We start from the raw sequence: 15,515 nt of genomic DNA, 5'->3' as shown, positions 1-15,515 counted from the left end.
TGTATGTTTTTTATTCTTAATTTTTTTTTTTACCTGGTCTGCTTTAACGCTAAAATTTCGAAATATGCCACAACTCATAGCTGCATGAACAAGTTTTATTTTTTCTTTAGCAGAAAACAAAAGAAATAAATAATATTTACCCAAAGCCATCCAATGAAGTTTCCGCCTTTATCGATAGATTCGACTTCAATGCTCACTTCTCTCTGATGGCACAACTCTTTGGTGTACTGGAGTGCTTCGTCCCCATATGGTTCCCCTTCAGTTGGTACACCAACTGGAGCGGTTGCACGGGAAGCCCTTGGACAAGAGATACCTGAAAACAGCCTCCATTGAAAAAGCATGATGGAAATGGGCACATAAAAATAGCAGTAATCCCTCATCAAAAGGCATAAAGTCCCCCCCCCCACATTTTAGCCACACAAACCAAGGCAAGAAAATAAAAGACAGAGAGGGCCAGTTTTCTGATACCCGAAACCGGAACAAAAAATTACCATCATATTCCGCGAGCAACAAAAGTTACAAGCAGTAGCTCAATTGATAAAACGAACAATAGCAATAGGAAGAACACACAAATCTAGTTTCACTTCTAATGTTCTTCTATTCACCTCTGAGACAGGAAAATTTAATTTTCAAAGTTATTAGGTCATATTGATCACAGTTTGCATTTACTTTCAAAGATAAAATTTAATCATGTTTCAATTATGAAAGAACTTTGCGATTTTGTATTTTTTTTTTTCGGCTTCAAGCTACTAATTATCGTCAATGTAACTTCTGCCCGGATCCACCCCACATCTTGTTCACTGCAGTATTGTTTTAAATTGCATATTGTTAACATCCGCCTCCCGTCGAACTACCAGTTTTAGGCCAATATCCTGAGTAACTAAACTTACTTAAACGAAAAATCATGTTCAGAAAAAAAAGCTTTTGAAAGATGAAGTGAAATCATTAGATATTGCTTCTATTTGAAATATATATTTCTGCCATTTTCATCTCCTTTAAATCTACCTTTCAATTATTGGATCGTTCCAACTGCATACAACTTTCCATATATATATATATATATATATATATATATATATATATATATATATATATATATATATATATATATATATATATATATATATATATATATATATATATATATATATATATATATATATATATATATATATATATATATATATATATATATATATATATATATATATATATATATATATATATATGATTCAATAATTTCTCCAACGTCGTATTAGATTTTCCAAAAATAAAATAACAAGAAATATTTGAATAATTGTTAAAATTACTGTGAAATTGCTACCCCTGTAGAACCATTTGTATGTTCCACTTAAAGTCTTCGATAATGATTCTGGCAGACTCCAATCTTAATAGTCACTACCTTGTCGGTGTTCAACCTACTCCTGGCAAGCAAACCGCCTTTTTTGGCTGTTTTTAATATTGACATTTTGGTTGAGGTTCATTTTATTTAATTTCAAAATTAATCAATTCTTTTCATAAACAATGCGTTGCAATTCCAAACAGCATCAATTGTGAAAAAAATGCTAGGTGGCGAAATTTAAACTTATTTTGGAAACTAACAAAGAATGGTTAAGACCTGTATCAATTTGTTCCATTCCCGCAAGATTTAGGTTATTTCTGGCATTTTTTTTTAGGTGGCCACTGTTTGCAACACTGATGCTTTGGCCTATTTAAAATACGATGGCAACAATGTTTCTTATGACAATGAATTCTTAGCGCATCCCCTTCGAAACGATCTATATTTCTTGAATTGTAGTTGCCTATAAAGTCTATAAAACATATTCTTACAAAATTTTAGAATTACCTGAACTTCAGTAGGCTGTAAGTCGAACTATCTTTATTTAACTAAAATTTGCTTTTTTAATGAATTTCAGAATTTCTTGAATTTTAGTAGACTTCAAGTCAAACTATTTTAAAAACTAAAAACCAAATTAAAACTACGATTTTACTGGACAGTATGTTGTCATTGACCTTACTTAAAAACGAGCTCTTTTGAAATTCTCGACTTCAATGATGGCTTTTAGATATAGAACCATCATCATGATTTGGTCAAGCAATAAAAAATTATTTGAATACAGTGCATATATTTAAAATAAAAATGTTTATATGCAATCTCAAATGACATTTCACTTTCTTGAATGTTCACTTTGCGTTAATTTTGGGAATAAATTCGTGACACCAACCCCGTTGACAATTGAAGTTCCGCTAATATCTAGAATTGAAACAACCAGAACTAAGTTCAAGCAATTTAAGATTAGTGAAGGCTGGACCTATTAGTAAACTCTTTGTAAACTTTTAATTGGATAGCACATTGGAAATAATAACGAAAAACCACGATAGGCTATAGGCTTGTTCAATCATATCAGCATTGGAATTTTAAGCATATGATTATCATTTTGCAATACTATATTTGGTACAGGTGCATAATAACGACACTTCTATATACTAATGAGAGACGAAACCCACCAGACGGGTTATTTTCAAGAGACCGCTATTGAGAAACGAAATGCAAAGCGTAGTTTTCATTGCGTTTAAGATATTTAAACAGTTGTTTTTGGGGTTTACGGGGGGGGGGCAGCGGTACCGAGGTTAGGTTACGTATTTCATATATGCTATACTTTACCCCCCCCCCCTAATGCGCAAATATATAGCCCAAATTTGTTTCTAAACTATTATATATACATCCTTTTTTATTTATTTCATCAGCATTAACCAAAGTTGACTTCTTTAGAAGTGTCGTTATAATGTACCAGTACCCTATATTTCAGAATGGACGAAAATTCACACTTATTGTTCTTACCATTGAGCAAAAAAGTGATTTGACAAGTTTCCTTTGGAATGTAAAGCCTCACTCTAGAGCCACTGGCAACAAACTCGACCACAGCTTCTGTTTTGCCAGCACGTTGCAGAAAAGGAAGAAACTGCTTTGCCTTTCCTGGGTCCTGTGAATCAATTATCGAGGATCAAAAGCAAATATATCCACAAGAGATTATATAAAATACTTATTTAACATCAATAAAAAAGGCACTGGTATTTAATTTCCACGAAGCAAATCAAACTAAATTACAGCATTACCATCATAAAGGATAACGTTAACAGTTTTACCATAGACCTACACAGGTCCAACCTTTGTGAAGGGGGAGCAGGGCTAGTGGATTATTCTGGGAGAAGGAAATCTCCACGGGAGAAATACTTTACTGATGTAATAACATTTAGAACTGGCTATATTCTGACCCAACCAAAATTTCCAGTATTGGGATTTTACCCGTCAAAAAAAAAGAAAAAAAAGGCAGAAATGTTTGAAATCTGTCAACCAAAAATAGCCATCTAGGGTAGACATTTACAAGCTATAGAACGGGATTTATTGGCACTTTATTTAGCAAAAATCCCGCTTTGCTCGATTTGTTATTGGATGGTGAGCACTAAGGATGCAACCATGAAATTTGCCCTCTTTATGATAAGCTATGGTAACGAAAGTGACCCGCTTTAACAATGCTAAACGTGAAAGAATATGAAAAGAAGCTATGGATAACACAGCGTCTTCTCCAAAAAAAGGAGATTCGTAAGATTATAAGATAAGATAAAAGTAAGATAAAAGACAAAATTATAAGAGGTAGATTACTTAAATTATAGGCTGTAAAACCTACGGATAAGAATAAGTAGCAGTATCAAATTTTCCGTAACGATTTGAATGGTCTTCGTGAAGCGAAGAAAAGAAGATATTTTATATGAAGTTTAAGGATGTTTAAGACTTCGCAAATAATCCATAATGCTACAGGTTAAGAATACTAATATTCTACCGTTCAAAGTGATTGCAAATCGGGTCATAACTGTAGATTGCAATATGATATGCAATGAGCTGAACAATTATTTCTCTTCAGCAGGACTACAAACAACAGAGATGATTTCCCCATATCCAGAAGATCCATCTTTTGTATCCACACTACCATCTCCTACATATGTATCAATTCATCAAACAAGGGTCATCCTGGACGAACCAATAGTTACAAAAGACTGTCAAATAGTAGTGATATGGTGAGTTTAAAATTCAGAAATACATTTTTCATCAATACCTTGAGTTCTAAAATCAATGATTAATGATTATTTTCGATAAGGTAACTTTCCAGATTGTTTAAAAACAAGCAAGCGTGACTCCAGTTTGTTGTTGAAAATTTTTTAGTGTGCAGTTAATCTGATTTATAGAGCAGCTTCTTTAATAGTAATAGTTTGGTGTTCAATCAAATAGGCAGATTGAGGCCTTGATATTTCTAGCTAGTGTAATTAACTTAGTTTTAAATAATTGTTTTAAGATTGTTGCTGTGTAACCTATTGAGGATTTGACAAATAATCCGTGATGTCATAGTATCCTATGGTTCGAAGTGATCGCAAATTGGGCTACACAGTTCACCACGGCTTTCTCTTGTAAAAATGTGAAATGTGTAGAGCTCTAGGTATTGTAGAAAGCTTCCTTAGTAACTGATACCAGTTTAAATTCCATACATTTTGGATTGTGTCCTATGGTTTGCAGTCCCACAGTAATCTGTTCAAGGTCAAATTTTTTTTCCTGTTGTTCGTTAATGACACAAATAATTGTGCTCCACAACGCTGTTTTAGGGTCAAACGACAAGAAACCGCCAGAATATTCTTCTTTTAAGTACCTGGGGGTTTACAGTGATAAAATCCTGTCTTTCAGGTTCCATATGCAGTATGTCTGTAAAACAGTGTCCCGTAATCCTGGTATAATGAGAAAACAAACATTGTTTCCCTATTTCCATCATACACCTTCTTTATTTCTCTCTTGTCCACCCATTTATAATTAAGTATAGTTGCGTTTATCTCGGGATGTTTTTTTCCATTGCTCGCCCTGTGCGTGTTTGACAAAATAACGCTATTCGATCGTTGGATAGTCTATAGCCCCGGCATTCGGTTCGAAATGCAAATCAGCGTTTAGGGATACTGCTTGTTTTCAAACTACATACGTTATTTAGGCTAAAACAAAGTATACTCATTAGACTTTTTGACAGCCCAGTGTACTTGATATCTTCGGTTCATGAATAATACACTTGGTTCTGTATATATGTCAATACCCGAAAAGTCGTTTCAACAGGGTCAACGTTCTCTGTCCTTCATAGAGGGATCAGAAGTTGGAACCACCTTGATCAGAATACACAAAATATTTATGATATTTCTTCATTGAATCAAGTAACTAAGACATTTTTATTTATTTTTTCTTTTTTATATAGCAAGAATGAGACTTTTAACTCTGATTCTTCATTTGGGGTGTGGGGGGTTGAACTCTCGGATTGCTATCCTAATGTATTAATGTGATTGTTAATTTCTAAGTTCTGTGTTGCAAAAGGGGAAATATGACCTGTTTGTTTAGCATTGTAGCCCTTTAGGTAAATCATCTATTTTTATTGTAGCCCTTTAGGTAAATCATCCTCCCCTCAGTTAACTTTTCACTTTTTGGAGTAGTCGTTAAACATGTTAAATTTTTTCTTTTTGTGTTATAATAAATTCCTCTTTCTCTCTTAAACACAATGATCTCTGATGAACTAAAAGAAGCTTTATGGTATAGAAGTGAAGTGTTCTGAGCCTAATGATATTACTAAATCTTGATTTATAAGTTTCCATAATCCTAACATGGTGGTTTAAATTAAGGTATTTTTTTCCGAAGTCCAGACCTGGCTGTCTAATTTGCTACCACCTTAGATACAGAGAAGAAAAAGGATAGAAGCTTCAACCAGGACTTCCTTGAAGTAATGATGCTAGGGCTGTTTTGAATCTTTTTTTAGCTTTAACGATTGAATTTTAATGTGAGTTTCTTTTATATTGTTTTTTTTTCTTCATTTGTTTTGCTGAGGACGGCCCTCGGAAAAAGGGTCAAAATATTCATTTAAAGTTGCATTCCACTGTCTTATGTGCACTAATAAATTGAAACCACGAGCGTATATACCACTAGTGGCTCGTTGGATACAGGTTATCTATCATCTATTTCTTTAACCTAGATAGACGAAGTTAAATAGAAGCCTAAGAAAGCCTCAAAAACTTGATATCTTGGTTGTTCAATTTGAATAACCATGATGTTTCCAAATTTTGTACAGTCCTTTTTGAGAGAGAGAACTTATTTAATAAGCAAAAAACAATACAAAAAAAGAAATATTTGCCAATAAGCTCTTAGACCAGCTATTTTTTCGAGGCTCTATCATTCATGCACAAGCATTGCTTTTGTTTACAGAGCTTATAAAATCGTTCCTACCTATTTTAAAGGTATATTCACTCTACCAGGAATATTGCCAAAATATTTATTATGTTTGTAACTTCTTTTTTTTTACATCTTCTTGATACCAGGCCTTGCACAATAGCACATAGCCCGCGTATTTTTCAAGTAAGCATAATGAAAATAAGACTTTAAAAATTTACCCCAGAGATGTCTTGAACTCGATGAACTGGAGGATCTTTTTTACTATGAACACCGTTGCCAGATTTTATGGCTTTCAATTCTGCAGCAAGTAGCTCGTCATAGCTTGATGACCGCTGATCGTCATCCTGTCGATATCGTACTACTGCCGCCAATCCTTTGGCAACTAATGCTTCAGCTACATTCGTATCGCCTGCTATTACAGTTGCACATATCTAAATAATCAGAAGCCAATTAATAGCCCGTTCTTTTGCACTAAGATCTTACATCTAAGATCTCACATCTTTCTGCAAAGATTTCCGTTCTTTTAACTCATCTTTGTTCTAAAATCAAGAAGCTCACTGATGTTAGCAAAAAGTGTGAAGGACGCCATCTTTCTGCCACATAGAACAATGATGAGAGGACTTTGATAATATACTCATCATTGTTCTTAGACCGCAGATCAGAGCAGAATGATGAAAAACGTTTGCAAAAGAACGCTTTAAGATGTAAGATCTTAGTGCTAAGATTTCACTTTTAAGCGTTCCTGAGATCTTAGCACAAAGATGAGTAAAGAAAGGCCCTAATGAAGACACTAGACTTTTAGTTGCAATTACACGAACGGTGTCAGTCGAAACTAAATCCAAATGTGATTCGTTGGTCTGGCCTCACTTTAGTATGTTTAAAATAAAAAAAATATTATTATCGTTTGCTGACAGCGAGGAAATAAGTATCACTATTTTTTAAACAGTTTCAGTTCAAAGCAGACACTGTAACGGGGAAGGAGGAGGAGAGAGGGTAATGGGCCACTGACAGGGGTCGGCCGCGACGAGGTGCGCAAAAAAAGTGACTTTAGTTACTTGCGGACACCAAAAAAGTGACAAAAAGTGACTCCTCAGAAGCCGTCAGAGCATAGGCAGATGGATTACAAGGATCCCAATTACTACCGTAAGATCATCACTGGCCTTTGAGAGCCCGAGAAGTTACGGACAGAAAGGCTGAAATCCTTATTTTTTTCTTCAATTGATTTTATTTACTTATACAAAACGATAAAAAAACAAGCATCTGCCAAAACTAGGTATAGTCAACGACTGGATATTATGTTATCACTTCTTTGACATTTTTGAAAGACAATCAGTTAGTTCAGATTTCCTCTTTAGAACAAGTAATTCAACCGATTCAATATTATCAGTCCTTTCCCTTTCTTCGGAGTCAGCTTTTAATGATGCTTCCAGCATACTTTGAGCAAAACCGATGTTCAGGAAGTCCTTCTCTTCCACAGCTTTCTTCAACCGTTCCCCTGCCTCTCTCAGAAGGGTATCGCCTATGTCCTTCTTCTGTTTAACCATCTCTTTTTTCGTACAATGTCTGACTCTAAGTCCGCTATTTTATGCTTCTTCCGCGCCATCTCCTGGATTTCTTATTCAGCATCTTTCTTCTCAGCTTCAAGCTTCTCTCTCTCTGATTCTTCCTGTCTTCACTCAAAAAGGTACAGTTCATAGCTGGCTCTAGCTGATCTAGCCAGACAAAGAAGCTTCTTTGTGATCAGCACACGCTCTCGTCTGTTCTCATAGTCGCGGAGCGCATCCGCAACAAAAGCCTTAGCATTCAGTGCCCACTCTTCTGTACGCGCTTGTAGGCGAGTCATTAGCAGAGCTGACCGAGAAAATCCTCTCTCTACGTCTGCACTTCCATGACAGAGCGACATAGCTGCCCGGACGATCCGACCTAAGGACTGATATTTGGTTTCACCAGATGGTGTCTTCAGTTCTAGGATCTTTTGCCAATAGCTGTCGATTCGAGTACTCTCCGAGGGTGGCGACACGGGATCTGACTGTAATAACAACCATTCTCCCTGGACTTGCTCGATGTCCGTCTCGAATGAAAATTCTCTTGCAATGCAGAGGATATCACTACAACTCGCTATTTGGCAATCTGAACTGGGAGGGCTTAGGCTGGCAAGGCTTTGGAAAAACTCGTTGTTCACAGGGCTTTTTGCCAGCAGGTACGGTACAGCAGCTTTGACATGCTTCCTGATTCTCAGAAAAAAAAAAATGTCCTGTCTTTCAGAATAACTTTGTCCTGTCTTTCAGAATAACTTTCGAGGAATCCAGGGCAGCCAGGACCCTTTCATTGCACAAGGGTTGCTGTAGGTAAACATCTGCAGTACTATCTAAGCCTTCAAAACCACCGAGGATCCGGAGATTGACATCATCAGCGAGCACAATCTGCCCCAAAAGAACTGTGCATAACCGTCTCAGCTCAAAGTGTACCACATGTATTAATGGCTCCTGTTGTTGAAATACACCAGTAAAAGCGGTAAAAATTGCTGCAGAGCTTATAATGAACTCAATTTCGACTTTCATTGTTTACTTTTTTAGCCACCTTACAATTTTCAAATATTTTGCATTTGACATCAGGTACTTCAGACTATTTTTCTTTGGCACGAATTCTAGAACATATTCTATCAATGCAGGCCATTGTTCGATCAAGCGGCTTGCTGCTTCCCTTGTGGTGAACCATCTCGTGGGGACGTGCTTCACAAACTTATGCTGAAGAACTTTAGCTTTCCGTTGGCACTGGCTGAAATCATCAGAGCGAGCTGGCCATCCGCTGAAAAAGTGGCAAACGGCAACGATCATATCAGAGCACTCCTCCCCAAGTTCTTGTATCCCTTTCAGGAATGCATTACGCACTGCATGAATGTTGCAGGTTTCGATATTCAATATGCCTTTTCAATAGCTTTTTCTTTTTTCTGAGTCTATGTTGGACCAAAATTTCTTACTGACAGCTAGGCCATCACTTGCACGCATCAGCAATCTCTCAAGTGAAAGTCCTTCATCTTCAATCCTCTACAGGATTTTCTTACTCAGATCTTCATTGGTTGCATGTCCCATATAATATGTCCAAAGATTCCGAGTAACTACTTGTTTTTGCTCTTTTGACCAGTAACGAACTATTATTTGGAGCTCCTTTACCCCACCATTGTTCGTTGTTTCATCATATTCCAGCACAGAGTCAGATTTCTGGATGTCTTTGATTAGAATTTCTCGAAAGTACGGATAAATAGCCTCCGTCAACAAGTATGTCATTTTTTTTAGCATTTAACGAGAAGCTTTCTGGTACAGCATCGGGGAACATTGTTTAGAACGCCTCGGCAATATGATCCCATGAAACTACAGAAAAAGAACTAGCAATACTCTGTAAAACCCAAACTATCTCCACCCTTGATGTTCCATCTCAATTGCAGAGCATTTCTAGATTATTTTGTGGTATGATATTATCACTTTGGGAGTTTGGGAGATTTCCGGGTGGAACTGAAGCAGCGATTTTCAACTGACGCTGGTTTAACATGACAGAAGCATTCTTTTTGTGATCTTGTGCGACTGCATGTTGAAGAAGGGCCTGGAACCCTTTCTAGTCGCTGAGTGTCTTTTTACAAACTTTACAATAGAACGAGCTGTCATTGTCACTCCCTTTTGTGCACCACTCTTTAACTTCATGCCCAGCGTCATCTTCCCTACTGAACCAGCTCTCCAAAATTTTTATGTTGCACATTATTTACAGTCACCTGAAATAAGAATGGGTTTTAGAACGGAATTCGAAAACACATAAAGCTAATACAAATACAAACTGACAAAACCAATGAAAACACGAATTTAATCTTACATTTTGACGTCCTCAGACCTGTGGGCATGCATGCCTTTTGCAAGAAACGGTCTAAAATCAAAGAAACTGGCTAACACTGAAAATATACAGAAGGAATCTCGGCCTAACTGTCCATTTGCTAAGCAACCAGGCAAGAATGGATGCTAAGTGAACCAACAGCCTGAAAAGAACCATAGGCAGTTATGGTACGGTAGAAGTAATTTAATCAATCATCTTATTTGCAAGAGCCTAGATTTTAACACACACACACACTAAACCACGTTTATCACAGCCATAGACATCGTGCGTGTTGAAATATAGTCCAAACTATCAAAAAAAGACTTACCTTTTTTATGAATTATGCCACAGTCGACAGTGAACTATAACATACTGTTTCAGCAAAACAAATTAGGTCCGAAACGTAGAAAAAAGTGACTTTAGTGACAAAATGACAGAAAGAGTGACAAAAAGTGACAGGTCCCCAAAAAAGTGAAAAAGTGACAAAAAGTGACTGCGGCCGATCCCTGCTGACATGACCCTCAACATCTCATGGTTTTATTCAATAGTTCCACTATTTCTTACAGTCCGCGTCATTTCTTGTTGTTTTAGAGAGCCGCTCCCTAAAAAAAGTGTACGTGGCTGCTATCTCGGATTTCCCCATAGTTTTCAAAGATGCAGTAAGACAAATCTAGAATATGTAAAGGGTACGTACATTTAATAAGAATAACTATTTCATAAGCAAAGGAAAAAAGAGGGATGTTCAAATCATACAATTTTAAAAGTCACCTCTATGAATATAATGATATAAGACAATATATAACTACATAAAAAATAGACTTTAAAATTCATTTTGAGACTTTGAACGACGAAAAATATCAATGAATAGCCCCGTTTACTGTACAATATCGATGTAGGCCAAATAAGATAAAGATAGTAACGATTCCTGTTTTGAATCACACCTTCTCTTAGTTGAATGAGACCCTGCGGTCCAAAGAGATCCTGTGGAGCTTGGAACTTTTTCTGGGGAGAGGGGGTGTCCGAAACACAGACAAAGTGCATTTTTAGGTCAATACTATTAAGGGGTATTTTTAGGACTATTTCCTGGCATTAACGCTAAAATACGCCATCAACATATTTCAATTATTGGTACAAATGAAAAATATAATAATGCACCACACATAAGTAACTTTACTATTACATGTTTTACTATTGAACTGGATTTTCTAAAAAAAAGTATAAATAAGTTATAAATTATTTATATGTTTTTATTTTGTAAGGCACTCAAATGGAAAAGATAAGTAAAAAAAAAAAAAAAAAAAAAAAAAAAAAAAAAAAAAAAAAAAGAAGAAAGGGAGTACAGAGAAGGGCCATAAAAACCTAAAAGAACCCCATAGTTTTATCTTGGTGCGAGAATTGATAGTCATGAAATTTCTAAATGCGGCAAAACCTTTTGGGATAAACTTTGTTTTACATAGCTTTGTCGTGTCTGTATATTGCTTTTTTTGTAGTTCTCCTCATTGCACATATTCTAATTACGGCTGTTTTTAGTAAACAACTTTTATTGTTTTCATGTTTATTTTTATCATTTTCTCTATCTTTAGCCTCCCATCCGTTCCTGTGTTGTTTTATTCTCAACTCGGTAATCGTATTGTATTACCATACAAACCTATATAAACTAATTTGGTCACTTTTATTTATTTTTAGCACATCTTCTATAATTTAAGCTCCTGAGTTATAAATAAAAGTGCACAAGAAATATAACATATCTTTTTTCTTTACCTTTTCTGGAAACATTTCACTTTTCGGCTGAATATAATCAACAGTGACTTCAACTTTTTTGCCAATTAGCCTTTTACGGAGAAATTCTCGAGCTTCATACATCCACGGAATGTCATACAAAGGCCGTGCTACTTTCCTGTCTTCAGCTGGCCTTAAAAAAAGAATGCGATACTAAAAACCCAATATATATATATATATATATATATATATATATATATATATATATATATATATATATATATATATATATATATATATATATATATACATATATATATATATATATATATATATATATATATATATATATATATATATATATATATATATATATATATATATATATATATATATATATATATATATATATATATATATATATATATATACAATACTATGGCAAATATTTCTTAAGTATATTTATTTTAAGGGGTAGCGCCGGTGCAATACCGGGTCCTCTATAGAATTTTCTTGGTCATAAAAAAAGGTTTCAAGAATAATGACTGTGAAGACTACGCTGCCTATCCACTACACGCGTACAAATTAAATTCTAAGAAATGAAGAGTTTTTTAACCAAAGCACAGAGGATCAACTTATTTTTTCAAATATTTCGGCTATGTAGCCGATAGCACTTCAAAAAAACAAACAAAAACAATAAGCTTAATATAAACCATCAACAAAAAGTACAATGAAAAGGAACCAGACAAAAACAGCATCAAAAGAGCGTTGACATGGTCAAGTCAAGGATGATAATTAACGTGAATGTACTCAAAATAAATTCGCAGCATCGGTATTATACAGAAGCCAACACAAAGTGTAACTTGTTTGTGGCTGCTTTGTAAAAAAAGAGATTCAGTTTTGACCTTAAATGTCTGATTAAATGCATATTTGAACTCAGAGTGAAGGAATCACGGCTAACAAACAAAAGGATACCCAATAAAGTGAAACGACTGTTAATCAGAGGCAACGCTGTAGCGTTGCCTATAGTAAAGGCCATACGGCTCCATGTTTTATTATTATTTTTTTCCCCCAGAGGCACTTCATATGGAAGGGGTCGTCGTAGAAGCTTCAAAGGGGGCTCATTCAATTGGAAATTGAGAGTTCTAGTGCCCTTTTTAATAGTCGAAAGTGATTGGAGTGAAACTAGCCCCCCCCCCACGCCCCTTAGTTTCCCAAACACATCCAATCAAAATTTTGAGATAGCCATTTTGTTCACCGTAGTTGATTTCCAGATAGAAAATATATTTTTGAGAAGGACACTCCCCCACAACCCTCAGGGCAAGGGTTTTAAGTTAGGCCCCTGGGGCATATAAGGTTTTTATAAAAGGCGTTGTCGTAGAAACTTCAAAACAAGCTCATTCAATTGGAAATTAAAGGGCTAGTGCCCTTTTAATAGTCGAAAGTGATTGGAGTGTAACTAGCCCCCCCCCCCCCCACGCCAATCATTTCCCCAAACACATCCAATCAAAATTTTGAGATAGCCATTTTGTTCAGCGTAGTTGATTTCCAGAAAGAAAATATGTTTTTGAGAAGGACACTCCCGCATAACCTTCAGGGCAAGGGTTTTAAGTTATGCCCAGGGGGCATATAAGGTTTTTATAGAAGGCTTTGTCGTATAAACTTAAAAACAAGCTCTTTCGATGTGAAATTCAATGGGATAGTGCCATTTTTAATTTTCGAAAGTTTTTGGAGGGCAAATAGCCCCCCCCCCCCCACGCCCATCATTCCCCCAATCACATCCAATCAAAATTTTGAGATAGCCATTTTGTTCAGCATAGCTAATTTCCAAATAGAAGTTATACTTTTGAAGAGGACACTCCCCCACAACCTTCAGGCCAAGGGTTGTAAGTTATGTCCTGGGGGCGTATAAGGTTTTTATAGAAGGCGTTGTCGTAGAAACTTCAAAAAAGACTCATTCTATTGGAAATTCAAAGGGATAGTGATTTTTAATAGTCGAAAGTGATTTGAGGGCAACTAGCCTTCCCCCGACGTCCATCATTCCCCCAAAAACATACAATCAAAATTTTTAGATAGCTATTTTATTAAGTGTAGTTAGGCTTCTGAGAGAAAATAGGTTTTTGAGGTGGAAACTCACCAACAACACGTAGGGAACGATTTGCAATTTATACCCTGGGATCTAATTATGTTTTTATATAAAACAGTGTCGTAAAAGCTTCAAAAAAAGCTCATCCTATGGAAATTCAAAGGGCTAGTACCCTTTTAATAGTCGAAAGTGATTGGAGGGTAACTAGCCCCCCCCCCCTCCACGCCCATCATTCCCCCAAACACATCCAATCAAAATTTTGAGATAGCCATTTTGTTCAGCGTAGTTGATTTTCGGATAGAAAATATGTTTTTGAGGAGGACACTCCCCCCCAACCCTCAAGGCAAGGGTTTTAAGTTATACCCTGGGGGCATATAAGGTTTTAATAGAAGGCGGGGTCGTAGAAACTTCAAAAAAGGCTCAATCGATTGGAAATTCAAAGAGCTAGTGCCCTTTTTAATAGTCGAAAGTGATTTGAGGGCAATTAACCCCCCTCTCACGCCCACCTTTTCCCCAAACACATCCAATCAACATTTTGAGATAGCCCTTTTATTAAATGAAGTTTTGAGTTCTGGACATGCGGCCTTTGAGAATGACAACTCCTCCACAGCGCTCAGGGCAAGAGTTGTAATTTAAGGATTCTCCGAATCCTTTATATTGTTTTTTATGGAAGGGATAATCGTATAAACTTTAGAGAGGGCTCATTTGATTGGAAATTGAAAGTTCTTGTTCACTTTTTAAGAGTCAAAAGAGATCGGAGGGCAACTAGCCCCCCCCCCGCCACGCCCTAAATACATCAGATAAAAATTTTGTTAAAAATAGTTGAAAGGTTAAGTAACAAAACTCTGGCGTCGACAAAAACCCCCAGGGCCCGGGGACAGGAAGGGATTCTCGTATAAACTTCAGAGAGGGCTCATTTGATTGGACATTGGAAGTTCTAGTCTAGATCTTACGAGTCAAAATCAATCGAAGGGCAAGTGCCCCCCCCCGCCCTTTTTGCCCCCCCCTCCCTTTGAACTCATTCTGTTTATACCGGAAGGCCCCGTGAGAGTTAGAATGTTTTGATATTAACACACACCTATTAGGCATCTGCTCTCCTCCCTAACAAGGAAAGAAACAGAGAGTGTAAGGCAGTGGCGGATTCAGGGGAGGGGCAAGGGGGCACCCCCCCCCCTAGCGTAGTCTAAAGTAATGAAATTTACTTAATTAACGAAAGATTGCGTTAATTAAACTTGCTCCTAACGCAAATTCATCGGATCAACCGAATTTGCGCCCCCCCCCATAAACAATCCTGGATCCGCCCCTGGTGTAAGGGCACTATAAATTTTAATTTGTAATTAAATGAACCCCGTTCCAAAGTTTATGCGACCACCTCTTCCACATAAAGTGCCCCTGGAAAAATAAATAAGTATTAATTCATTGTACCCTTATGGCTTAGGTAACGCTATAGCATTAGGTAATGCTATAGCATTGCTTCTGACCTTAAAAGTTGAGTAGAAATTTCCGCTTCCATTTTTATGAATATCCGAAATTATCTGAGGGGAATATGTTTGGGGGAGCATATTCCACGGCTGGGAAATTTCTGCTGGGTGGTATTTTACG

At 36.4% G+C, this 15,515-nt stretch overlaps 1 protein-coding gene across 3 annotated transcripts in view; it reads right to left on the bottom strand.

The window, feature by feature from the left end:
- Positions 1-15,515, bottom strand: part of Tudor-SN (Staphylococcal nuclease domain-containing protein 1) — a 97,045-nt gene that overhangs the window by 15,494 nt on the left and 66,036 nt on the right. For all 3 annotated transcript variants that reach the window (XM_089088318.1, XM_089088319.1, XM_089088320.1), the window contains exons 10-13: positions 11,870-12,020; positions 6,466-6,678; positions 2,843-2,984; positions 141-313 (exon numbers count right to left, since the gene is read on the bottom strand). In XM_089088318.1, the coding sequence (XP_088944444.1) occupies positions 141-313; positions 2,843-2,984; positions 6,466-6,678; positions 11,870-12,020 (679 nt within the window). The remainder of the gene's footprint in view (positions 1-140; positions 314-2,842; positions 2,985-6,465; positions 6,679-11,869; positions 12,021-15,515) is intronic.

This window comes from Artemia sp. Qi Xiang Cuo, chromosome 4, assembly GCF_049724085.1.
Source record: "Artemia sp. Qi Xiang Cuo chromosome 4, ASM4972408v1, whole genome shotgun sequence".
NCBI classification, from domain to species: domain Eukaryota; kingdom Metazoa; phylum Arthropoda; class Branchiopoda; order Anostraca; family Artemiidae; genus Artemia; species Artemia sp. Qi Xiang Cuo.
This window is presented reverse-complemented; position numbering and strand designations above follow the sequence as displayed.